Source organism: Phoca vitulina, unplaced genomic scaffold (genome assembly GCF_004348235.1).
Source record: "Phoca vitulina isolate PV1807 unplaced genomic scaffold, GSC_HSeal_1.0 scaffold55, whole genome shotgun sequence".
Taxonomy (NCBI): Eukaryota; Metazoa; Chordata; class Mammalia; order Carnivora; family Phocidae; genus Phoca; species Phoca vitulina.
Genome location: NW_022589758.1, coordinates 1,997,158 through 2,023,515, shown reverse-complemented (window position 1 = coordinate 2,023,515; position 26,358 = coordinate 1,997,158). Strand labels below are relative to the sequence as shown.

The 26,358-nt window shown below is 46.5% G+C and overlaps 2 protein-coding genes across 6 annotated transcripts in view; one reads left to right on the top strand and one right to left on the bottom strand.

The window, feature by feature from the left end:
* The window catches only part of BMX (BMX non-receptor tyrosine kinase), a 49,420-nt gene extending 41,322 nt beyond the window's left edge, over window positions 1–8,098 (bottom strand). The window contains exons 1-3 of one of the 2 annotated variants that reach the window (XM_032389672.1): window positions 7,804–8,098; window positions 1,759–1,905; window positions 638–742 (exon numbers count right to left, since the gene is read on the bottom strand). In XM_032389672.1, the coding sequence (XP_032245563.1) occupies window positions 638–742; window positions 1,759–1,905; window positions 7,804–7,806 (255 nt within the window). In that variant the 5' untranslated portion in view covers window positions 7,807–8,098. The remainder of the gene's footprint in view (window positions 1–637; window positions 743–1,758; window positions 1,906–7,803) is intronic. The other variant, XM_032389673.1, reaches the window with a different exon arrangement.
* A 9,665-nt stretch (window positions 8,099–17,763) lies between these two features.
* Window positions 17,764–26,358, top strand: part of PIR (pirin) — a 101,837-nt gene continuing 93,242 nt past the window's right edge. For all 4 annotated transcript variants that reach the window (XM_032389532.1, XM_032389531.1, XM_032389528.1 and 1 more), the window contains exons 1-2: window positions 17,764–17,965; window positions 19,370–19,498. In XM_032389532.1, coding sequence (XP_032245423.1) covers window positions 19,403–19,498 — 96 coding nt within the window. In that variant the 5' untranslated portion in view covers window positions 17,764–17,965; window positions 19,370–19,402. The remainder of the gene's footprint in view (window positions 17,966–19,369; window positions 19,499–26,358) is intronic.

Sequence of the window (26,358 nt, the reverse complement as noted above, 5' to 3'; positions counted from 1 at the left end):
TCCTAGACACTTTAAGATCTTAATCCTGTCTCGGCTCTGTGAAATGTGGATGATTATGCCCGCTTGGCGAATGAAGAAACGAACTTGGATAGAGGGTTGAGTGCATTGCCTATGGGAACGCCAGGACAAACTGTGGGGTTAGGAGCTCTGGGAACCTCCGAACCCTGTGCCCTTTTGAGCGTCCCATGCCTCTGTGATACAAATTTGAAGCATCTTCCAAGAAACCCCCCTGGTTTCTTCCAATTGGAGAGTGAGGAGTGAATCTTCCGCTTCCCAGGACACCACAGCTCCTTCAACTTAACACTCACCCTCATTATAATGATCTGCAAATGCCCTGGGGACGAGGATGGCATTTGATTCCTTGTAGTGTGCCTAGTACCTTGGAGCCCCTTAGAAATGCTCAGCAACTTTTAATGAAAGAGACTGTCAGGCCCCAAGGCAAGTCAGCCCCCTGTGGCTTACTTGCTCCTCTTTCTTTCTCTCACTCTAGGGAAAGCAGATTGGTAGGTCGAATTTCAACAAAGTGCCCAGCTCCCATCTGGGGAAGTTCCAAGCCTTGTCATTGTCTTGGCTATTTTGCAACATCTTTTGTTATTGCCAATATATGGAGTTTGTAATAGAATGTGGTCCCTCTTACCTGAAAAGGGTACTGTCTCTCCACAGGGGTCTGCTCCTCAAGATTTACTTTCTCCACACATCTGATTTTCTTAATCTCAATTGATCCTTTTCTGCTGCCTCTTCTCTGATTTGAAAACCAAAATATAAGATGTGTCATGCGATAAACAATGGGACACAAAGAAAAGCATAAAGTGAAGGTTATCCTAGGCGGGAGATTGAGAGATGGGACGGGTATGTGAGAATTTTTCCAATTGTTCCATCATAGTCAAAATCCAGTGGCAACAGAATATATTTTCGAGTGTGGGCACAAACTCATATACTCCTCCAAAAGCAAGTCTAGAAGCAGCCCTTAATTTTGTTTAATAATCTTGAAACATATTTCCATCATCTGCCATGTGCTTAATCTATGGAAGATCAAGATTTAACTCCAGAAAGCATCTTTTAAAATTTGGCGGGGGGGGGGGGGGGGGTGGAGAGAGGGAGAGAGAGAATCCTAAGCAGGCTCCACGCCCAGCACGAAGCTAGATATGGGGCTTGATCTCACGACCCTGAGATCACCACCCAAGCCTAAATCGAGAGTCCGAGGCTGAACCGACTGAGCCACTTGGGCACCCCCCGCCCAGAGAGTGTCTTAATTTTGTTTCAATTTTAGGACAGTATTTTAGGATTTCTACTCTGATAGACTTCTTAGCTGAATAGAATTAGTCTGATTTCCAGCACGGTGTTTCTTATCTTCAGCACTATTTGGGGCCAGAGAATTCTTTGTGATGGGGGCTGTTCTGTACATTATAGGATATTCAGCAGCATTCCTGGCCTCTACCCACTAGATGCCAGTAGCCCACTAGACACCCCTCTCCAAATTATAACCAAAAATGTCCCCTGGGGGCCAAAAATCACCCTCAGTCAAGGACCAGTGTTCTAAAGTTACAATTTGCCTTAGTAAAATTAGCCAATATTTTAAAACCCTTGATCTTGGTTTAATCATACCTTGGTTAAGAAAAGACAATGTGATAAGTGAAGGCAAGTTGATCTTGGCTGTGTGAGCTAAGAAACGGGACATTGTTTCATTATAATTAAGCACTTTGTGGAGACTCAAGATATATAAATAGTATAAACACAATCGAATAAGCAGGGTCTCACCATTTTGTCATATTCATAGTAGGAGAGATCTGTTTTGGTTAAAACAAAAAGCCTCTCTTTGTAATTACTTGGCGACATTTTCTTTTTTTGCTGTGACCTTTTGAGAAGAAGTTCTTCTAGAATGGATTTTGTGTCCATATTGTCGTCCTAAGTAAAATAAAATGATGAAAATGAGTGTTTGCAGCACCTAGCTACATTCTCTTTTAGCCTTCAGAATTTTGAGTCAACTGTTTCTCATTCAGGGATAATATAAATAATACAGTTTTTACAAATCAGGTTTAGGATTAGCGAAGAAATTTTAACTAAGCAGACTCAAAAACACATACACCTGCCCTTCATTCCTACGGCCTTGGCCCTGACTTTTATAAATATGTTGATTTGTTTACAACATTTCATGTGTTTTACTCGCCTCCCACTCCAGATCATAAATGCACTGTCTTTGTACTACCCTCCAGACCACCTTATCAAATTTCTCCTTATTTCTTAAGCATTCTGTAGGCATTTGTGGAATCGAATTGGCTATGATCAAACTTTGAAATATTTGAACTCCAGACAGCTCACCATATCTAAAGTGACTGATCAACACATTTCTCTCCAACACTGTGGCTGGCTGTTTGACCCGATCATCCAGGCCACTGTGAGACTCTGATATCATTGTAAGTGATCCCCACAGTTCCCGATCATGATCCGATCTTTAACATAAAGGACAGGGGTCTACTTTTCAATATTTCTGAGAACAAAACATTTAAAAATGCCATCAAAATCAATCTAAAAGAACTGAACAAAATTGGTACCTTACAAACTAAAAACACTCTTGCTTTTCCTTCCAAAGCCATGGAGAACATTAAAGCTTAAGGTAATTCTAGAAAATAAATCCATTGATTTTCTGGTTCTACTAAGACTGTTGCTTCAACCCTCAGTCCGATATCAGGTCTGGTGATGAAAAGTAATGTTAAAAAAAAAAAGTAATGTTAAGCAGTAGGCCACGAGAGATCAACTTTCTTATGTTCTTCTTTGCTTTGCGAAATCACATGAATACTAGCCGTCAGATGTTCAATAGTTTCTATCTTCCTTTGTTTACTGATAATCTGAACGTCATTACCTTTACTCACCTTGCATTCGATCAGCCGGGGTGCGCTTGTGGGTCCTTAACTTCAACCCTCGAGCTCTAAGCAAAACCTTGCTGCTCTGGGACACTCATATTCCCTCTGGCTATGCCAGGATCATGCATTACAAAGAAAATATTTGCATCCTATTTATCACTCTCCATCAGGAAGCACCCACATAGGCATTGCTCTGTGTGGATGGGGGGGGGGGTTGCCAAGTGAACCTGTCCAATCACTAAAGGCCACTCCTCACTGGCCCTGAGCATAATGGGCCCACTATGGCAAGGAAGTGGGAGGGAAGGGAGGCACATTGAATAAACCACAGTCAGGTCCAGCCAGCTTCCCTCCTGACATAGACCACACCACTCTAGAAACGGGAATCAAGAAAATCAGCCTATGTTCATTATTTATACAGATGAAGTGGCTATTTATTAATCCCTCAAATGTTCTCTAAGGGCATCGTTTGGTTTAGAGGCAGAAGTAATGGAAATCTTATCCATTACAAATCTTATCCATTGGTTACTTTCTGTTTTGAATATTGTTTTAGCGGGGCGGGGGGAGTCTAATTCCTTTGGGAAAGTAGAGTGGGTTTCTTTTGAGCACAGTGGGTGCTATTTGTCATGGTCACTGGTTTCTTGGCCCCCGGACTCAAAGATGGGGCAGAGGTTGGTGGCAGTAAACCCAGCCTTTGTTAGAAACTCTACACATGCAGCTGTTCAGATAAGATGATTTTCTACACCCAAAGTCTATGGCCGGAAGAGAATTTCCTTGAAGACTTACTGAAACTGTGGAGGATCTAGTTTTTTGGAGGTGCATTCCCCTTTGGGGGAGCCATACCACACTGGGCATAGTTTAAAGGCACTTTTGCCTTTTACATTCCTGCGTTCTAAAATTTTACTAACAAAGCATACAAAGAAAACTGTGAAAACTTTTGTCAAACGTCTTTTAGATCCACAGCTAAAACATGACTCCTTAAAGCGGAATGCTAGTTAAATAGATCTGGTTAGTTGAATACAAAATTTTTACTTTTCAAAAAAAAAAAAAAGTTTACTTTTCAAAACTTTTTCAGTTGCTGAATGAACTTGTAACATTAAAAGCACTGTTTTAAAAAGGCAAATCCCAACATCCCAGGCAGGAAGCAGCCTTTCCCGGTACTGCATGACCATACACACACTTTTCTGTTTATAGAAATTTACATTCATTACATTAAAGATTTGGGGGGAGATTTTATCTAAAAGATTAATATGGCGAGTCACAGACACCATTGACAAATGAAATTCACAAGGTTGCTTCTGTATATTGAAGGGAAGAAGAACATTGGCTAGAAAGGAGGGTACCAAGTCCTCGAGCACATTCTCTTGTCAATCTCCAGGGCTTCATTCCTGTTGTTGCATCTGATGCAATATAATTTGTCAAATTTCGACAAAATTGTTCATTCCAAAGCTCTGCCTTTTGTGAATTTTTTGGCTTTCATTTCTAAAATCAGACGTGATGTGTGTTTATTCTACAAAATTAAGAACTACCAACAAGCAAAAGAAAAAAAAACCTGTTAACATCTTGGTGAACGTACCTCTAGATTTTTCCGAATATACTTGTGCATGTGTCTATTTTCACAAACATGAGCTCACACTCTGTGCAGATAGGTCTGTAATCTGTTGTTCTCATGTAACACACACCTGGGGACACATGTCTTTGGAGACCTTCAGAGTTCTATTCCCTCAGCTGGCCCCCGGAGCTTCCTAACGAACTTGAGGAACCCCGTTTTGATGACTCACGCTTTGGTCTCATCCAGATCAGTTTCTTCTAGGACAGTACCTGGTTCCTGCTCCAGTTTGGACCTGCCTTTCTACTTCTATTTGCTTCTATCGCTTCCTTGTACTCTTCTCCTACATTAGCCTAGATTCTAAAATGAAGGCATTTCTATGGTCTCCCTTGGTATAGGAAGAGATGATGAGTGATGACTAATTTTTAGAAATGTAATATTGCCTCCCTGTATCAGGACGATAAGTCGACAGGCTCAGGTACCACTGTTGACTCAAACGCCTGCCCGACGGCTAACAAATTCGGCTCTGCCTGCCCATATTTAAGGTATATTCAGTTGGGAAGGTTAAAAAAACACTTAAAATGAAATGAGAGGGGCGCCTGGGTGGCTCAGATGGTTGAGCGTCTGCCTTCGGCTCGGGTCATGGTCCCAGGGTCTTGGGATCGAGTCCCGTGTCGGGCTCCCTGCTGGGTGGGGAGCCTGCTTCTCCCTCTGCCTCTGCCTCTCTCTTTCTCTCTCTCTCTCTCTCATGAGTAAATAAATAAAATCTTTAAAATATTAAAAAAAAAAAAATGAAATGGGATCCTAAAGCTAGTTAGTATTAGCCAGAGATCTATTTCCATAGAAGAGCCGGCAGAATTTGGCTGGGCTCTCATATTACCACCTACATGGAATAGATACGTCAATTTGCTTACCAAATAGCCCAGGCTGCCTATTTCCATAAGCACAAGAAACTAGAGAGAGATTAAAGTGCAGGGGAGGCAAAAACAAAAAACAAAACCAAAAATACTGTTAGAGACCAATATAGCGTTTTCTCTAGGGAAGCCAGCAATTGTCATGTAACCCATAACATGCGTAAGAGGTGAATGCTAAATTAACATGACTTGGACTCTCCATGGTTACTTAGCATTTGTAAGGAAATGTTATCAGGAGAGTAGGGAGTTCAGCTCTGCAGTTCTCTCCAGCACACTTGATTTTGAGCCTGCAGCGTGCCGGACCTCGAGTGAGTGGTTCCAGAAACGAGGATCAGCTTTCCACTGCCCAAGTGACAAGGAGCAGACTTGAGAGATAGGTTTCATAGCTAATTAACGTGCGAGGTGGCCGGACGGCAGTGGACTCAGAAGGCATGGAGGAGGTTACAGGGCTGTCATTTATGAGCTGGGTCACCCTGACCGAGCCCTTTCCCTGCGCTAAGCTTCAGTTTTCTGATCCGGATATATGAGATGGGTTATATAGCTCTCTCAACTTTACGGGACACGAATGAGAAAGCTTATGTCAAAGTTCTGGGCACACCATGGGCACTGAACCACGACTGAAAAAGAAAAGGGGGGAAAGGAACAACTGAAATGCTAGAGCAGAGCCCATGTTCTCTTTGCTCTGAATGGCCCAAGGAAGGAAAGTTGTTTCTTTTTCTTAAGATAATCAAGAAAGACGTTATGGAAGGGAGGACATTAAAACTGGACCTTGAAGGATATGAGTGATTGTAGCAATAATAATCCTAGCTAACATTTAAAGGGGGCTTGCATTATGCCAGGCACTATTTAAAGCACCTTAAAAATATGCATTCGTGGGATGCCTGGGTGGCTCAGTTGGTTAAGCAGCTGCCTTTGTCTCAGGTCATGATCCCAGGGTCCTGGGATCCCAAGTCCCACCTTGGGCTCCCTGCTCAGTGGGGAGCCTGCTTCTCCCTCTGCCTGCCGCTCCCCCTGCCTGTGCTCTCTCTCTCTCTAGCAAATAAATAAAACCTTTGAAAAGAAAAAAAATATGCATTCCTTTACTCTGTGGGGTAGGCCTAACCCCCCCATCCTATGGGGTATGTCCTAATTCAGTCACCTTATGGAGTGGTTAGGAAAAAAGCAAAAGGTGGTAAAGCCATGTCCTAATACCTTATGCTGAATTAGTAACACACAGCACTGCTTAGGTGATAGAGGTTGGTCAGGGGAGAAGCACCCAGCTGGTGGGTTCAAATCTCTGCTCCAGCTCTGTGCAACCTGGCGTGTTACTTAACCTTGCAAAAGCCCATCTTCCCCATCCGTAAAGGGAGTAAAACAGTAACCGCCTCGAAGGGTCAGTAGGAGTCGAGAGAAAACGGCAGTATGATGCCTAGCACGCTCGCAGATACTCCCCAATTCTGTACCCCTTCCCCTCATCACTCCCTAGGTAAAGTTAAAAAAAAAAAAAAAAAAGACCATAGGAAAGGTTAAAAACTGAAGAGAATGAAACGAGCCTTGATGATACGATCTCAGTTCTCATCCCCCTTCCCAGCAGGGGGCGGGGTGGGGGTGGGGGGGTGTGGCAGGAAGACGCCGGGTGCATGGTCTTGTCCGCAAGCACCTGCCCTGTACGTGGGTTTCGAGCTTGCAGTCCTGGGCTGGCTCACCTGAGATTCAGGGTGAGCCAGCCCCTGGACTGTGTTCTTGTGCCCCTGGCTTTCTTACAAATCAATGCGTGGATGTCACTGCGGGTGTGGTCCACGGACTGACGGTATCCGCGTAGCCCGGGAGCTTGTGAGAAATGCAGACGCTCAGTTCCCACCCCAGACCCTGAGAATCTGCATTTTAGCGAGATCCCCAGGTGCCTCGTGTGCTCATGAGAGTTTGGAAAGCCCTGACCTAGACCGCGATGCACGCGCACTCCTTCTTAAATCCAGTGACCTTGTCCTGGTCCGCGAGAGCTCTCAGCATTCTCTGGCGGTGGCTGTTCCTGAAAGCTTCACCTCCCCCGTCTTTCCATCGCCACCTAAAATCCCCCCAAACCCCAGACGTTGGAAGCCTTCCGAAACCTGAGAACAAATATTTGCAGTTAAAGTAACACCATAAAAACACAGGTTAAATAAAAGCGGGTAAGAGGAACATCTCGGTCTTTTTGGAAGCAGTCAGGAAGCCAGCATGCAAAGCCGCGGAAGGGCAATGCCCGCGGACGAGGACGGGAGAAGCCGCAGAGGAACCGCGCTGAGCCCGCCCGAGCGGCCGGCCATACGGACACACAACCTGACAGCCTGCCTGAGCGAGGCTGCTGAGCTGGGGGAGGACTCGGCAGTAAGACCGTCGCAGGCCTCCAAATTACATGGTCTCATCCAAAGTCCCCGGAGGAGCCCCAGCTATTTCATATTCGTCATTCTGAACCCATTTGCCTGGAGGATATGACATCGTGTGGCCACCTGCCGCCGCAACGCACCATTCTGGCTCTGTCCGCCGCCGGGGTCCGCCGCGGTGCCGTTCCTCCACCCTTGCCCGAGCGCAAGCCCCAGCTGCCCTCCTGCCAGCCGCAGCAGCGAATGTCTCACATTTTCCCCGGCTGCTGGGTCAGAAATGGCTACATTACTCAGTGCCCCCAAAACGTTTATTGTCCTGCAAGGGCCTTACGCAATCCCACAGGAAACCACGCTCAGCACTTAGCCAACACTTGTTGATCTGATTGAATGCAACAAAAACGGAGACAAAAGCCTATTTCATAAAGGTTCCAATTTTGATAACCACAGCTCCTGTTTTTCCCAGGCAGCCCTCGGGGACATGTGATAACCCTGCCTTTGTTTATAGAGCTCTGGGCTGCAAAGGACCAGAAAATAGCTCGGCAAAACCCCACTTCTGACGCTGGCTTCTCTCACGAATCAGGAAACCATGAGGTAACGCCGAAGAGCGCAGAGAATAAGCAATGAAAGCTTCAACTCAACACTGGACGAAGGGACGCTGCAGGAAATGTGGCAGAGAAGGACAGTTAATATGACCGAGAAGGAGCACATGTCCACACCTTACGTTATTAAGAAATCCAGAAGTGGAAAAGAGATCGCTTTGGCTCCGGGAGCAGGCACCACGCTTGCAAGGAAAAAGTGTGATTGTCACTCGACGTCATTATGACAGGATCGCAACTTTCGGCTTTCCTCATGCCACCCTCTTCTCTGGGGTGCACGGACTCGTCCTATGTGATGAACCTGACGAATTCGTTGAGGCTCTGCTATCCACAGCCGAAAGCCTCAATCATCCTTTTGGTATGCAGCGACACACCGTATTACCTCATACACGGTCGGCTACTTTAACTTACTTGGCAACATCCATGGTGTGACAAAATCTCGGGTTGGCAGAGGAGAGCGAAGCTACCGACTTTCAAAGAGGTCTCCTCTTGAGTAGACACAGGACTAGCATCACTTCTATTTTCTCGTCATTCAGTCAAGTGTTCTTGAGCACCGACCATGTGCTAAGCATTCTGTTAGGGGCCGGAGACAGAAGTCAACAGAACAGGGGCTGCCCACATCTTCAGGGGCCTTATGTCTAGTGGAGGCAGAACCCCAAGGAAAGGTTTAATTACAGTAGAGTGTGTGAAAAATAGCTTACAGAGCTATTGTCAATGTTTCTGTTTGAAACTGGAATTTGGGAAGGGGCAAAGAGTCCCTCAGAAGAATTCCCAAGAGGGGAGCTTACACCCTGATAGCAAATGAGCCACTGATGGACCCCAAATAGCTCTTCGGTCTCTGGGAATAAAGTAGGCAATCATTCAAGAAACTCAGGGTGAACCAGAGTACCCGTGGCACAGTGACTTGGCCAAATAAATGAATTCCACACTCTGCTAATTAACTCCCTTTCCCACACGGCGATTTGTATTTACTCCACCGTTTAAACATGGTAGCATGGCAGAAGGTCAATTCTAGAATAAAGAGTAAATTTCGGGGAGGCGGAGAAGGAAGCGGTAGAACCCTGGAAACACCTGGGCACAATCTTAGGATTCCCATCCCTTCTTGTGCCTTGAAACACTCAAGGGCAGCTGGGAGGAGTGGTTTCCTCTGAGTCAAATGCCACAGATTTACTGACTTATTCTATTCATCACTTCCTCTGCCACCTCTCCCGGACCTTTCTTCGGCTCTGTATTTTCCATGTCTTCAGTTTCATTCTAACTTGTTGTAGCAACCTGCTATGTCGATTACATGATTTAATTTGTTCAAATGATAGTCTACATTGTCACCTGTGCCCGGTGAGACCCTTAGGAACGTGCTCTAAAGCTTGTTCCTGCAAGCCTTTAGCAGGCAACAAGCTTCTGCCGGGATGCGTGAGATAATTTGACTTCATGACGTAAGCAAGCTTGTTCGCTTGGGAGACCTAGCGCTTGTCTTTAGCACAAGAAAGAACCTGATGGGATCCATTTTGTGTGCGAGAGAGAGAGAGAAAGAGGGAGAGAGAGAGAGCACGAAAGAGCCTCTTCTGGCTTCTGGCTGACCTTTGTGTTTTCTCACTTTAAAAAATGCATTTGACTCATGGCTTTAAAACGCCATCTATATGCTTATGATTCCAAATTTCAGCCGGCTCCTCTCCCCTGAATTCCAGACTTTCATTCGACTGTCACCTTGTCCATCTCTACTTGGAATGTCTAATAAATGTGTCTAACTCACCATGCCCAGTGCCGACCTCCCGGCTGACCCGCCCCCGCCCCCCCCACACTACCTTCTCCCATTGTCGTCCCCTCTCAGGTAACAGCAACACAAATTTTCCCGCTGCTCAGGCCAAAGAATGTGGAATCATCCTTGCCTTTTCCCCCTTCCTTTGCACCCAGCATCCAGTCCTTCACACGATATGGTGAGCTCTCTCTTCAGAATATATCCCAAATGTGGCCACTTTTCACCGCCTCTTCTGCTACTTGCTGGTCTAAATCGCCACCGTCCCTCACCTGCAATGTTGCCCTTGCTCCTGACTTCTCTCCCTGCTTCTGCTCTTGCTCCTGGAGGTCTGTTGGCCACGGGCTAGCCGGAGTGATTCTTTTCAATGTAACTCGAGTCCTGCCACTCCTCCAGTCTGAACTCTCCCTTGGTCCCCCCTCTTCTGGTCCACCAGTACTGTCTCTAACCTTATCTCGTGATTCTTCTACCTCACATTGCCGCTCTGAAAGCTGGCCTCCTTGCTCCTCCTACAATATTCGGAGCACTGTCTGCCCCAGGGCCTTTGCATTGGTGGTTTCCTCTGCTTGGCAGACTGTCACAGATATCTGCCTGGTTCATTGGCTCATCTTGGGGCTCTGCTTCAAATGGCATCTTCCTAATGAGCCCTCCCTGGACCACCTTGTTTCGTCCTACCACCTCATTCCACCCAGCCTGCCAATGGCCCTTACTCTGCTCTATTTTGTCTTTCTCCACGGTGCTTAACACCTTAAAACCTGCTGCACGATTCATTTATTTATTACCTTTCTGCTTTTACTAAAGAGTAAGCCCCAAGGGCGTCTCTCTCTACGGCCTGAGGTTTTTCCATGGGCGTCTCTTCCCTGGGGGTGTCCCTCTGTAACCTTCTGCATTTATTCCCCTGGTGCTAAGATGATCTACTTGGAGGTTGGGATCAGATGTGAAGAGTCTATGCTTATGGGGCTGGAACGTTAATGTATCGCCTCTCCTAGAAATGCTTGCCTATTAAACCTCGGGCTCAATGGTGGAACAGTTAGACTTGGTCCTTATGAGAGGAAATGGGTAAGTGGGGGGTGGAGGTGGACATGAAAAGGTTTGTTGTTTCTTTTTGTTAGCCCCTTTACCGATACGAATGAAATCTTTACAGAGCCTGTTGGCATGCTGTCAATTTTACTCTCACTTTTTAGTGGAAGGTAAGGATTTGGGGGCAAAGATGGGGTTGGCAAACTATGACCACCACCTGTTTTTGTAAATCAAATTTATGGGAACACAGCCACGACCATTCGTGATGTATTGTGCGTGGCTGCTTAGCAGAGCCCTTGTACCAGAGACCTTATGCCCGCAAAGTCTCAAATATTTACTATCTGGCCTTCACAGAAAAAAATTTGACAACTCATGCTCTAGAAGAATCTTGCCAGCTGTGGAAGTGACCTGGTAGCTTGGAATTAAGTTCAACAGCTCAATTCAACAGACATTCACTGAACTGGACTGCGTACCAGATGCCAGAGTTGGAAGTGAAGAAAGTAGGCAAAGGAGGTATCTTTTTTTTTTTTTTTGACATTTTCAAGTTTTATTTGATTAGTATGGTAGGAACAAATCCTATAAAAGTTAAACTAGAGTAAAACACACATTTCTCCAACATATCAAAGGAGGTATCTTTATGGAACCCTTCCGGCCACGATTCCCACTTTAATTCAAATGGTCTTTCCCAAAAGTTTATCATGGGAAATTTCAAAATACAGAAAAGTTAAAAGAATTTGTACCGTGAGTACCTATACACCACCATCTAGATTCTGCAATTAGATTTTGCTAAACTGGCTTTGTCATATATCTGTGTATCCATCTCTCTATCCATCCATCGATCCACATTATTGGTCTTACTGTTTCTACTGCTATTACTATTCTTACCATTGTTGTTATTTTCTGGTGCATTCAGAGTAAGTTGCAGACATCGGTCCACCTCAAACATTACCTAGATAGAGGTTAATTCAAATTAGCCTTTTATTTGAACTCCAATACTGTGATCTTGAAAGCAGCCTCCATTTAGCCAGAAGACACCACCATATAAAAGCTGAAAGTGAGAAAGGTTATCAGGGTGACTGAGGTAAGTATCAGGGGAATCATTCACCTAAATTTCTCCACTTCCTTGGTTCAGAGATGGATCAGCCTTTCAGGGCCAAGAACATTTTACTTGTGGTGAATTCTAGGAAATTTCTGTGGCTCAAAAGAGAGGGTCATGAGCTGTTCTTTTCTGGAATGCTGCCAAAAACCCATGGGAAAGATAGGAACACATTATGCGTTTCACGCAATGGTGGATCCCATGTAACTTCAGGGTCAGAAGGCTGGGTGATTGAAGAGACCCGGGGTTGTGCAGATTGCCCTCACGAGGGTGGAAGTGGGAGTCACAGATACCCCTCTCTGATGGATGTATTTGGATGTCCTCAACCAGCAGCCCATTAATGACCTTCATAAACTAATGTTTACAAAACAATCAGTGTCTGATTTGGAGCCAGTCGATTTCCTGGCTTCGGTGAGTCTGAATGCCTAATTTGGAATATTCCAGAGACATTTGTCATTTCCCGAAGAGCCGCAGTAGTGCTCTGGGAGGCAAGTTACTAAAACCTGACCAATCTGCGAGAAAGCATTTTTGAGCTGCGTGCTAGAAGGAGACAAAAATTGGACATGAGGAAATATGGAAGACATCCATGTATTTCTATAACATACATCTTGAAGAAGAAAATCAGTAAGTCAGACAAAAGAGGAAAATACAATTTTTGAGAAAAAAAGGTCAAATAAAATATGTCGACAATGTGTGGGTCTTTAAAGATTGTAAGGGTGTTATTTAGAATCATTTAGGGAAGGTTCTTCGTTGTCACATTGGCACAGAGTTTTCTTTATGCTTCCCAGGAGCCTGAGGGCCGTTGATGATGTAGCTACACACTCGGATATCCACACACATTGGACATCTCCATCTGGATGGCAGATGACAGTGTGAAAAGTGTGCCAGGCTCCACGTACAGGGTCACGCTGCTCATCTCCAAAGTGGGCCCCGCCAGTGAACAGTTCCATGCCCTGTATTCCATCTGTAAACGTTTGCCCCTCTCTGACCTTGCTTTGTCCTTGGTTTCGGTCTTCTAGCTTTTCAGCCCCATTCTTTTCCTCCACGGGGTCTGCAAAGAGAGCTCCCTGCCTTGCCCTGACCAGGCAGGCCCTCGGACTTAGTTTGCCCCCATGACTGGCCTCTCAAAGACAAGAAAAAAGGGAAGCTCTCACTCCTGGTACCGTTTCGAAGGTGGAGGGGGTTCTGAGGCCCAGAGGAGACTTTGAAAAGGTGGTCAAGGGTGCCTGGGTGGCTCAGTGTTAAGCGTCTGCCTTCGGCTCAGGTCATGATCCCAGGGTCCTGGGATCGAGTCCCACATCGGGCTCCCTGCTCGGCAGGAAGCCTGCTTCTCGCTCTCCCACTCCCCCTGCTTGTGTTCCTGCTCTCGCTATCTCTCTCTCTGTCAAATAAATAAAATCTTAAAAAAAAAAAAAAAGAAAAGGTGGTCAACTGAAAGCACCCCCAAGAACCTTGCAAATCTGCTAGAGAAGTGGGCAATGATGTACAGTGAAGACGTTCTTTTCTGCTTCCTTTTAACGCAAAGCTCTCCTTGCAAATGCTGCTTATAACAGAGGAGCCTTCCAGGACCCCTGAACTCCAGACTTCAGTGCTGTGGCCCGTGGCATGCAGCGCTTCAGCTCTCAAGTCAAGTTTAAGAATTGTTTATCTCGGGGTGCCTGGGTGGCTCAGTCTTTAAGCGTCTGCCTTCGGCTCAGGTCATGATCCCTGCCGGGCGGGAAGCCTGCTTCTCCCTCTCCCACTCCCCCTGCTTGTGTTCCCTCTCTCACTGTGTCTTTCTCTGTCAAATAAATAAATAAAATCTTAAAAAAAAAAAAGAATTGTTTATCTTGCCGGATGGCTGGTCACCTTGGTAATAACATTTAAATGGACACATCCACTTTCTAAAAGGGTCAATATTTGTAAGAGCGTTTCTTTAGCCCAGGGAGCTTTGAAAACCCACCTCGTCTCCTCTTGCACAAAAGTATATTTTCCAGTTGTCTATCATCACCAAACAAATGATCTAGAAACCGAGTGGCTTAAAACAACCGTTTTTATTTGCGCACAGTTCTGCGGGTCTGGCAGTGGGGAAGGACGCAGGGGGTGCTCCTGTCGTATCCACGTGGCACGGGCTTCTCCCCGGATGGTGGTCTCAGAGCCACGGCTCTGCTCACAGGCCAGCTACTCCCAGGAGGAGGAAGCAGAAGCCACCAGGCCGTCTCAGAGCCACGCCCACAACTGGCACAGTGTCGCTTGCACTGTATTGCACTGGTCAAAGCAACCACAAGCCCTGCTTAGACTCGGGAAGAAGAGAAGTAAACGCCACTTGCAATGGAGGGAGTATCGAAGTCACATGGCAGAAGACATGTCTCATGGGACATACTGTTGCAGCTGTTATAGGAAAAGAGAATCTTCTACCCCAAGATGATAAACAATGAGTCTGATCAACAGGGGGTGGTTGTGATTGTCGCAGGCTGGCCTGGGCTCAAAGACCCAGAGGGTTCTCACAGGACCAGCCAAGAGGGGCCCGGCTGCGTGCGGGATAGAAATCAACAGCGAGCCAGGAGGAAGGGAGAGCAGAGTTTATTGAAGACAGAGAGAGAGAGCACATACTGAGTGGCTGGGAGACCCAGAAAAGAAGGGGAGTGAGTCTCGTCTTTGCTCGGGGTCTGGAGTTTTTATAGAAGACGATGGTCTGGTGTCCGCGTCCTCTCAGGCACCCAGGAACTGGTCAGAACAAGGACCAGTGCTCTGATGTCCTCCATAAGTCACTTATGCCCTGGAGCCAGGGGTCTTGGCGTCAAGGTGTCTGGAGTCAGAGGTCTTGGGAAAAGTTCACGATGGCCCGCCTGGTCACTCTGTAGGTGTTATCTATTGCGCTGGAAGACTCCAAAGAAATCGTTAAGTCCCTGACCTTTAGAAGGGGGACATAAGGCGGGGGTGCAGGTCCTAGCAAGAACAGAAGCAGGAAAAGGAGAAAAAAGGCAGTTTTTTTCCCATGGAGCCCCTTCAGCTTCCCTGTTTCACAACGATGGCCATGTTAAACATCTCACCTAGATTTGAGGGGAAGGTTTCCCACCAGCAGTGACATGGAAACTGAGCTAAAAGACGAATGGGGATAAGCCAGATCAAGGAGAGAGAAAGTTGCAGACAGAGGCACAGCAAGCCAGCGAGTGGGAAAATACACGTTCCAGAGCCTAAAAGAAGTCAGCCTGGTGGAAAGAGGGAGTGGAGTGCCTCTGTGTGCGCGTGTATCCTTGAGCAAGTGTCAGCCTGTTGAGGGTGAGGCCAGATTAGAGACATCACAAGACCTTCTCTTGAGGGCCCTGAAGGTTTTCGGCCTTTATTAGATTTCCCTGGGACATGGAGAGTGGATTGGCCAGTGGCCAGCCTGAAGGCAGGAAGAGGGGCGCGGCTATCAGATAAGATGACCGGTGGCAATCGGATTTAAGAGACATTAGGCGTGGAATCCACAGGATTTCAAGGTGGAAGAGTGATGGGGATAGCTTGAGTTTCAGGCCCAGGCAATTGGCTAAATGTTGACATTTTTGGTAGCAAATGCAGAATCATTTACTAAAGATTGCAAAGAGCCTGACCGAGAGTCCATATTTCTATTTTATTTGGAGAGAGTTTCAGAAGTCAGCATAATGATGATAAGTAACAATACTGTGTTATTTCATGGCACTTTTAATATTCACATGTATTAGCTCAATTAGCCTTGAATCACAGTAAGGTAGAGAGGAAGGATTTGAGTCCCACTGACATATAAAGAGTCCAGGGGAAAGTCCTTGTTCCTCTACTACCTTGTTCTTTTAGAGCAGGGGTCTGCAAACCAGGCCTGCAGGCAAGCCTGGCCCACTACCTACTTTTTACAGTCTGTGAGCTGAGAGCAGTTTTTACATTTTTAAGTGGTTGAAACTAAAAAAAAATCAAAAGAATATTTCATGACAAGTGAAAGTTATATGAAATTCAAATTTCAGTATAGTAGGGGCAAGGGCAGGTCACCTCAAGATAGGCCACTTTTTTTTTTTTTAAAGATTTTATTTATTTATTTGAGAGAGAGAAAACAGGAGCAGGTGGAAGGGCAGAGGGAGAGGGAGAAGCAGGCTTACCGCTCAGCAGGGACTCGATCCCAGGACCCCAGGATCATGACCTGAGCCTAAGGCAAACGCTTAACTGACTGAGCCACGCAGGCATCCCCCCCCCCCCCCCCCCATGGGCCACTTTGGCAAGAAGATTCTTTTGAGTTAAAAGAGATCAAAACCCAGCAGATTCAGGAAAAGCGCTTTACTTCCCCCTCAACTGCCTACATTTACATTGGAAAGGAGAGCCTGTATGAAGAAGAGAGCTATTAACAGAGGTTCCTCTTTACTTAAGAAACTTGTGTGCAGAGCAGGGCAACCGTCGTTTTACAAACATCTCGCACCTTCCTGCAAATGGGTCTTCCTTCCCTTTGTTTTCCTCCGCCCCGCCCCCTCCCCTGAGCTCTGGACGCCAGATAAACCTCATGGTGCCTCAGTGTCTTTGGAATTTCAGGCTGTGTGGATTCCCTGCATTTACGAAATTAAATTTAATTTTCTCCTGTTCATCTGTCTCATGTCAATGTGATTCTTAGTCCAGCTAGAAGGATCTTGAAGGGCAGAGGAAATCCTTCCTCCCCAACAGTAACCATAATTAAAGTTTAATCAAAACAGCCACACCCATTTATTTACGTGCTGTCTATGGCTGGTTTGTTGCTACCAAGGCCACCTGGAGCAGTCTTCACAGAGAATGTATGTGGCCTGCAAAGTTGAAAACATTACCTTCTGGCCCTTTACAGAGTTTTCTGGCCCCTGTTTTAGAAACGCCACTTTCTTTCCTTTCTCCAAACCACACAATGAGCTTTCTAGTATTTAGAGGACAGAGACCGGCAGCCATGCCTATAGCCTTGGCTAAGCATCCCAGCAATGAACTAGATCGGCTCACTGGCTCCTGCAAGTCCGCACTGCTCTGGGAAAACTCTCCAGCGCCTGCCCACTGCCCTCCACAGCAACCAAGCTCTTAACCAACTGGCTCCCCACTAGAGTGAGTCTCTTTTTTAGGCAGGAGCAAAAAAGTCTGGGCTCTGAGACTCCCCCCATCTTCCTCCCTGCCCCCCCACCCCCGTTCTAAGCGCCAAACTTTCGTGTAGTACTGAGGGCATACCAAGGTCATTGAATTCTCACTACAACCCTACCAGGGGGGGTTCTATTATCCCCCTCCCCATTTCACAGTGGAAGACCTGGGGGCACAGAGAGGCTGAGCCACCGGCCCCAGCTCGCGCTGCTAACAAGCGATGGAGGCACAAATGGAACCCACAGCGCCCTGATCGGAGCACCTGCCCGGCCCAGGGAGCCCCCAGACCCTGGGGGGGGGGGTCGCATCTCTCCCGGGCGGGAGGGGCGCAGAGGTCGCTGGGCAGCAGAGCCCGCAGGGGAGGGGCAGAGGGCGGCGCGACAGGAGCCCGGCTGCCCGGAAACAGTGGCGCGTTCCCCCCCACCCCCCCAAATCCCCGGAGACCCGCAGACTCCCGCCTCCCGCCCACCCGGCGGCCGCGGGCGGCGAAACGCTGAGTCACGGTGAGACGGCGGGCCCGGCGCCCTCCCCGCCCTGCGCGCAGCGCCCGCGCCCCACGCCCCACGTCGCCGCCCCAGCCGCCGCCGCCGCGTGGGGACCGCAGGCCCGCGGGGGTGCTGGGCTCACGGCGCGGGACCCCGCCTTCCCCAGCCCGCCGTCGACTCCCGGGGGAAGCTCCTGGGAGGGGACGGGAGATGCTTCAGTAGGTCTCTGACACTGGGCGGAGGTGGTAGGCGGCTTTCCTGTCCGCCAAGCACTGCGATCTGGTAAGCACCTCGTCACTTGTCCGCGTGCACAGCATTTACGGGCGGGAGTCTGGAAGGACCTAGAAGTGGCGCATGGAGGGGGAAAACCCTTCCTAGTTGCTTGTAGGTAGGTGCTGACGGTTCTGTACCGCTTTGAGGACTGAATTCACTTCTGAGCCCCACTGTCCAGCACCCAGTAAGTATTGATTGATTGATGGCCTGCCGCCAGGAGGACACATTTTGACGGACGGGCCGGGACTTGCGGAGTAGAGTGCTCTCAATAACAGGAGTTAACGTTCTTAGAAGGCTCACTACACTTCTTTGAGGTAGGCAGCCTTAGTACCCCTATTTCACAGATGGAAAAACTGAGGAACAGAGAGGCTTAGCAAGTGGCCTCAGGTCACACAGCTGGTACCCGGTGACGCCGGGATGCAAACCCAGGCTCTCGGGCTCTAGGGTCTATGCTTCTTGCTAAAGCATCTCTCTTGGTTTGAGTAGGAATCTTTGAAGGAATGGATTGTATTTCGCTTGAAGAGTTTTAGAGATTTGGTGGTACCATCTTCAAGCATTTGAAGTGGAAAAGATATGGATTGTGTTTGTTCTGGGATACTCCATTCGGTAGAACTCAGGCCCACAAAGAGAAAACTCTTTTGAATAATAAAGGCGGGGTGTAGACTGGTCCTCAAATACAGGATGCATCGTCAAGGGCACCTCCTCTTCAGTTTCCGGCGCTCTTGAAGACTTCCTGACAAAGCTCAGATTCTTGCCACTAAACTTGGCCCTGAACTTTAGGGATAGATGGATCTTTGAATTTGGTGACCCTCGAAGATCCTTTCAGTGCCGAGATCTTCGACATGTTCTGGTGAGAGTCACAGACCTCATGGATTTCCTTCGTGTTCCCTTAGTCACCACGTAAATCTCAGCCTCATGGTAGCACCTACCTCGTGGGGGCAATGTGGGGTTGGGGAGGTTGAGAAATTTCAATGAGATAAAGCAGATAAAGGGGCGCCTGGCTGGCCCAGTTAGTAGAGCATGCGACTCTTGACCTTGAGGTCATGAGTGCCAGCCCCACGATGGGCGTGGAGCCTACTTAAAAAAAAAAAAGGAAAGCGGATAAATTGCTCATTAGTGGTAAGTGCCCAGCAGAGCTGTTATTGCTAAGTCTTGTAAAAGATGGCTGTGGGATTATATGAGATTGCAAATAATTAGTGGTACTGATACATTAGTACTCACACATATTCACCAGCATTATTGTTTAAAATTTCCTAATCCAGGTCTTGTACAGAGTAAGGAGTCAATATATTGTAGCTGTTAATATTTCGGGCAGGTCTGAATTTAATATCCTTTATTTCATAGTCTTTGGATGTGCCCGCCTTATGATTTTTCTTTTTTGTTGCTCCTCTTTTGGCCCTCTAACCTCTACAGCTTAGCATCGGAACCCTCTCTTTAGACTTCGACATGGCATCCTCCAAGAAGGTTACCCTGTCAGTGCTGAGCCGGGAGCAGTCGGAAGGGGTTGGAGCCAGGGTCCGCAGAAGCATTGGCAGACCCGAGGTATGCTGCTTGGGTGGCTGTTTCGTGCTTTCCTGCAAAAGGCACGGGGGGTGGGGGGGACACACTGAGGCTTAACTTGGGAAGAGAGGGCCCGGGAAAATCATGAGCTGCCTTGTGGGGGTGCCGTAGGGGCCAACTCTAAACTCAGCAGTTAGGGTCCCCACTGGACCAGTCCTAGCCCGAAGGGGGTTTCGCTAACATGGGTACAGAGGTCCGGCGCAGAAGGTGCAGCTGAAGCATCTTCACCCCTCTCCACATTCCCTTGTCCTATCCTGGGTTGATCTACCAGCCTGAGCGTGCTCATCTCCAAACACGCCCACCTTATAGCCCCAAGTTGACTCGCCCGTGGTTCAAAGCATCAGGGAGTAACTTTAGGTTCCAGTTCCAAATTCCCAGGGTCACACACTTGCCTCCCCCTTGGCCAGTCAGCCTCGCCAGGGATTTGGGTTCATGGAAAAACCACTGAGACCCGACTTTGTGGACCTCCTGTGGGGACGGGGGTGCATGAAATCTTCTCTCATAGGAGGTGATTTTAGGTTAGGTAGACCTCTCTCAGCATGAGAGCAGTTTTATTTGAAAATTACAGAGGACGTGGGACTTGCAGAAAAGAACATCTTATTTGCACAGAAAGGTATCAAATGGTGGTTATAGCCCAGGGAATACAGTGCTCATCGCCATCCCCGATTCCAAAAAGATTTTTTGATTGAAGTGTGACTGACATATGACATTGTCTTAGTTTCGGGTGGACAACATAGCGATTTGGTATTTGCATATATTGCGAAACAGTCACCACAATCAGTCTAGTTAACATCTGTCACCATACATAGACAACTTTTTTTTCTTGTGATGAGAACTTTTAAGATTTACTCTCTTAGCAACTTCTAAATATGCAAAACAATGTTAATTACAGTCACCATGCTGTACATGACATCCCCAGGGCTTATTGATCTTATAACTTATTTATCTTATAACTGAAAGTTTGTACTTTTTGAACACCTTGATGTTTTTCACCCACCCCCCACCCCTCGCCTCTGGCAACAACCATTAAGCTGTTCTCTGTGTCTGTGAGCTTTGTTCATTTATTTTTTGATTCCGCACGTAAGTGAGCTCATACGGTATTTGGCTTTCTCTATTTCACTTAGCATAATGCCCTCAAGATCTACCCACGTTGTTGCACATGACAAGATCTCATTTTTTTATGGCTGAGTAATATCTCATTTTGTGTGTGTGTGTGTGTGTGTGTGTATACACACATATATATTACGTTTTCTTTTTCCATTCAGTGGGCGTTTAGGTGGTTTCCATGTCTTGGCTATTGTGAATAATGTTGCAATGAACATGGGGGTACAGATCACTTTTCAAGTCAGTGTTTTCGTTTCCTTTGGGTGAACACCCAGAAGTGGGATCGCTGGATCATATTTTTCGGGGAACCTCCTACTGTTTTCCATAGTGGCCGCACCAATTTACATTCCTACGGACAGTGTACAAGGGTTCCCTTTTCTCCACACCCTTTCCTATACTTGTTATTTCTTGTCTTTTTGACGCTAGCCATTCTGACAGGTGTGAGGTGATCCCTCAGTGTGGTTTGGATTTGCATTTCCCTGATGATTGGTGGTGTTGAGCATCTTCCCCCCCCCCAAAAATATTTTTGAATAAAAGAAGAAGTATATTAGGGAAATGGATTCTTTTTTAAAAATGAGGTCAGTTTGTTCCTCTTCTTAAAAGCTGCTCTGATATTTTCATACTCTTTCTGCCATTAGCTTCCTTTTCATCTGTGAATGTCTTTTGGGGTCCCTCAGACATTGTTTTCCAAAGGGATACACACAGACAGGATTATTCTAAGGGCTAAATGCACAGTGGATGTTGGGGAGACACAGATGGATGTGGTATCATATTGTACTAGGCCACATCACCACAGAAAAATTACAAAGAATTTGGACACGCATCAGTAAAGCCATTATTGTATGTCGAGGGTAGCTAATACTTTAATTACTCCATCTGCCAGAACACATCTGCTGAAGGTTTCTTAATTTTTTTTTGTCTCGTGAACCTCTTTGGCGGTCTGATGAAAACAACACGTTTCTTCTCAGAATAATATTTTTTGTTTTTTTTTAAAGATTTTATTTATTTATTTGACAGAGAGGGAGAGTGAGAGAGCACTAACGGGGAGTGGCAGAGGGAGAGGGACATGAGATCATGACCTGAGCCGAAGGCAGGTGCTTAACTGACTGAGCCACCCAGGCGCCCCAGAATAGTATTTTTTAAATGCAGGAAATAAAACACATAGGATTACAAAGGAAAACATACCGAAATATGGTGAACGCAGTATTACAAAAGGAATTTGTAACCTAGTAATTTTGCGTTAAATAACAAGACTTGGTGGCAGGTCATATAACTATCTAATTTCAAAGCTGTGAGGAGCATGAACAAGAATAGTTCCGTATACCGGGGCACCTGGGTGGCTCAGTCTGGTAAGCATCCAACTCTTGATTTCGGCTCAGGTTGTGATCTCAGGGTCCTGAGATCGAGCCCCGCATTGGTCTCCGCACTCAGTGCGGAGTCTGCTCGAGGATTCTCTCTCTCCTTCTCCCTCTGCTCCTCCCCCCCCCAACAAATAAATAAATCTTTGAAAAAGTAGTTCAGTATACTTGCAACAACTGTCATGTGATATGAAAACAGCTTTGATTTCTAGTGGTGACAGAGTCACAGATACTGGAAATTTACTCTGCTTCTTTGACTGTATTCATGATTAAAGTATTAAATTTCAGCCTGGAGATGGCTGGTGGTGACTGTTGTTCACCAGTGTCAATGTACTTAATGGTAACTGGTAAATTCTATTATGTACATTGTACTACAAAAAAAAAATCCAAAAGGAAAACAATTTTCAGTTAGAGGTTAGTGAAAAGAAAGATGTAATTTTTTTCCCAGCCAAGTTTATAGCTGCCCTGAATTCTATCCATGGTACCCAGTTAAGAGTCCCTGGCTGAAAACCTATGCTTTAAAGACCCCCACATTCTACTAATATAGAGGGTCTCCTGTGTATGCCTCTACCCTAAGGAAAAATATGTGGATCAGAATCATTCCTAATGCCATCACCCTGGTTTAATCACGATTAAGACAGAGGGTGTTTCCTTTTGTCTCCATGTAGCCGTATATTTTACATCATGGTGATTATATAAAATAAACAATTTTGTGTCCTTATTTTTTCATTTAACAGAGTAACATAAGCACTTCCCATGGTATTATAAATTGTTCATGCACATCTTTTTTTTCTCTTTTGAGAGAGAGAGCGAGCGCACACACATGCGAGGCCTGGAGGGGCAGGGGGAGACAGAGAATCTTAAGCAGGCTCCATGCCCAGTGTGGAGCCCAACTCGGGGCTCGATCTCACCACCCTGAGATCACGACCTGAGCTGAAATCAGGAGTCCGACACTTAACCGACTGAGCCACCCAGGTGCCCCCTTCACGAACATCATTTAAATAGCTGTGACGTGTTCCCATGTACAGCATACCATTATTGTCTTACTCATGGACCTACCTTGACCATTAAAATTGTCACCATATTTTTTCAGCGCCCTGCACTCTTATCAGCTTGTTGGAATGGTAGACCCCTCACCCTCCAATCAGCAGAGAAGGGAAGCACTGATCTAGTTTCAGGGCAGTACGTTTGAGACTTTTTGTGCCAACGCTTTGTCTCTGAAGAAACATCTCTGACACTTTGGAGCCCAAAGCTATTTGAGTGTAGAATTTACAACAGTGTTTGGAATGAGTGGCCCTCGGTGACCTGTTCCCTATGGGTGTAAATGAGGAAGTAGAAGTATTTACAAAGCTTCCACTGAGCCTTTTGGTGATGAACAATAAAGAAGAGACGGAGGGGGGTTAGCTCACACCTTTTATTACGATTCTGTGTGGGTCGAGGCAGCCAAGCTGGATGTGAATGATTGCATAGTGTGATGTTAGCGGCTTCTTCGACGGTGCCCCCAAAAGGAGGGAAGCCCACGACTCATTTGTACTTGCCTCTGTCCTCCACTCCCCCTTCCAGCGGACACTGCTTGGTGGAACTCCCCCTTCCAGCAGACACTCCTTGGTGGAACGTGATTTTCCTGGGACCACTCTCAGACATATTTTTTTATCACGAAGAATTTCTAACCTAGAGAAAGAGAGAAAATAGTGTAATGAATCTCCATGTACCCAACCTCCATAGTGATCAACTCATGGACATTCTCATTTCCCCTATATCCCCCGTCCGTTCCGGCCCTCAAAGTATTTTAAAGGTGGATCATTTCATTTTACTTGTGAATATTTCAGTTTGTGTCTCTAAAAGATACGAACTTTAAAAAATAAAACTATAATCCCATTACACACTTAAAAATTATGAGTCCCTTGATATCATCAAATAACCTTGAGGAATCTTGGTCCTGACTGATACAGCCTCTGTAGATGACGTTCTCCATTATCAGGGTCTCGGGATGTTGAGTCCAGGTGGAGGAGCGTAGAGTCATAGCTCAAGTCCATTCAAGGCTGAATCTAGATCTCAGTCTGGACTACGTACTGGCAGTTTCCTTCTGCCTTTTCATCGTTTCTGTCGGGCCCCTGTCTAGATGCTGAGTAGGCCCAGGAGGTAGTAGTCTGAGTTGCTGGAGTCTGCCTTCAATGGGCCTTTCCCTTCTGCTGCTGCCATGTTGCCTTGATATAGGCTGGCGTTTTGTGGGGTGTTGGGAGGGTAGGCTCTCATTTGGTTCCAGGCTGCCGCCAAGGCATTATTGCCTTTCTCTCAGTTAGGGTTAGGTTCAGCTGTGTAACAAAGTAGCCACTAAAACCAGTGGTTTCCATATGTAAGGATTTGTGTTTCTCTTTCGAAAACCCAAGGTCTAGGGTGGGCCTGAAGGCCTCCTACTTTTCAGAGACCCATGCTTAGTTCATCATTTTTAGTACTTTCTTAAGTGCATCACCTTGTGGCCCGAAACAGCTGTTGGGGCAATAGCAACCATTTGCCCTTGGGTGCAGAGAGGAGGAAGAGGGAAAAGAGCAAGGTGCCAGCTATCCATACTTTTTTAAATTTAATTTTATTTTTTAAAAGATTTTATTTATTTATTTGGCAGACAATGAGAGACAGTGAGAGAGGGAACACAGCAGGGGGAGTGGGAGAGGGAGAATGCAGGGCTTGATCCCAGGACCCTGAGATCATGACCTGAGCCGAAGGCATGCACTTAACAACTGAACCACTGAGGCGCCCCATCCTTTTTTTAATATATATAAAGGGTTTCTCTAAAAGGCTTACCCAGCAACTTCTACATACCCCCCATTAGCCAGATTCAGTCATGTGATCACACCCAGCTATGAGGGTGCCTAGGGACCTAACCTAAGGACCACTCGGGATGTTTGTAGTACTTTCTACGCACACGGAGTTATTCTAGATGGAGTGCAGCATCATAAAAAAGCACAATGTTGGCCCTATCCGCAAGGAACTGACATTCCTGGTAGCTATGCGCATTTCCTGATTTAAATAAAAGGCCAGGCAGCTGGAGCTTTACTAAGGGAGTACCACAGACTGGAGGGGTGGTGGCCACAGGTCTTGACTGGCCTTCTCAGGACATCAGAAGAAATAGCTTGGAAGCTGCCACCTGCATTTGGCCGCTAAAGGATTTGGAACTGTGTGAAGGAAAGGACATTCTCCTATTGTTCAAAAACTTTGAAAAGATCATCAGTTTAATATGTAGAGAGAGAAAGATGTGGATGAGTTGGTGACCACGTCAAAACGTAGAAAATCCGAGTTCTATCAATCAAATCCTGCCTATAGATCATAAGGCATGCCCTTGACATGCCCTTGAATACTTGCTAAATGTTTACTGAATGTTAGGAACTTGATTTATTATTTTTTTTGAGAGTTTATTTGTTTATTTGACACAGAGAGAGAGAGCACAAGCAGGGGGAGCTGCAGAGGGAGAGGGAGAAGCAGGCTTCCCGCCGGGCAGGGAGCCCAACACGGGGCTCGATCCCAGGACCCTGGGATCATGACCTGAGCCAAAGACAGACGCTTAACCGACTGAGCCACCCAGGCGCCCCTCGAATGTTAGAAACTTTAATAAAGCCTGATACTCAACCCTGCAAATCACACTTCAGTACAGCAGTCTGATGCAAGATACTCTTGCTTGTTGGAGGAAGAGTGTCTCACACTTGTGCCCCATCTCTTGGCCGTAAACACTTCATCCTTCTGGCTCTCCTCAGCCAGCCTCCGGCTTCTGCAGGCTTTTCCTCGTGCTACCTTTCTTCCTGTGTCTGTCCCTGCATCGTGGATTGGCAGCCAGAAGGTCCAAATGTGCGATCGATATAGAACAAACAGTCCTTGCCAAGTGATGACTATCGTCCTGTGAGCGGTGGGTGGTGATGAGAGTGGGCTTGGCAAGAAGGAACCTCAGCTTTTCACGATTTATTTAACAGCAGGCCATATTTGCTCATGTGAAACTCTTTCCATTTTTTTTAGTTTTTTTGTGTGTGTGTGTGTTACAGTATTTTTACTTCTCTGCTGAAGTATAGTGGATGGTCTGTTAGCTTCAGTGATTTGATATTTATGTCCATTATGAACTGCTCGCCACCGCAAGCCTGGGCCCCATCTGTCAGCAGACAGCGTTGTCACAGGTGTTATTGACTGTATTCCCTAGGCTGTCCTTTCCATCCCCCATGACTTACTTATTTTGTAACTGGAAGTTTCTACCTCTTCATGCCCTTCACCTATCTGTTGGACGCCAAACTGATACCAAGAAGCAATACATATTCATCTCCTCTTTACCCACATTTTAATATCATAGAACCCTAATAGCGTAGAACTGAAAAGCCATCTTAAGAAGCCATCTGAAGC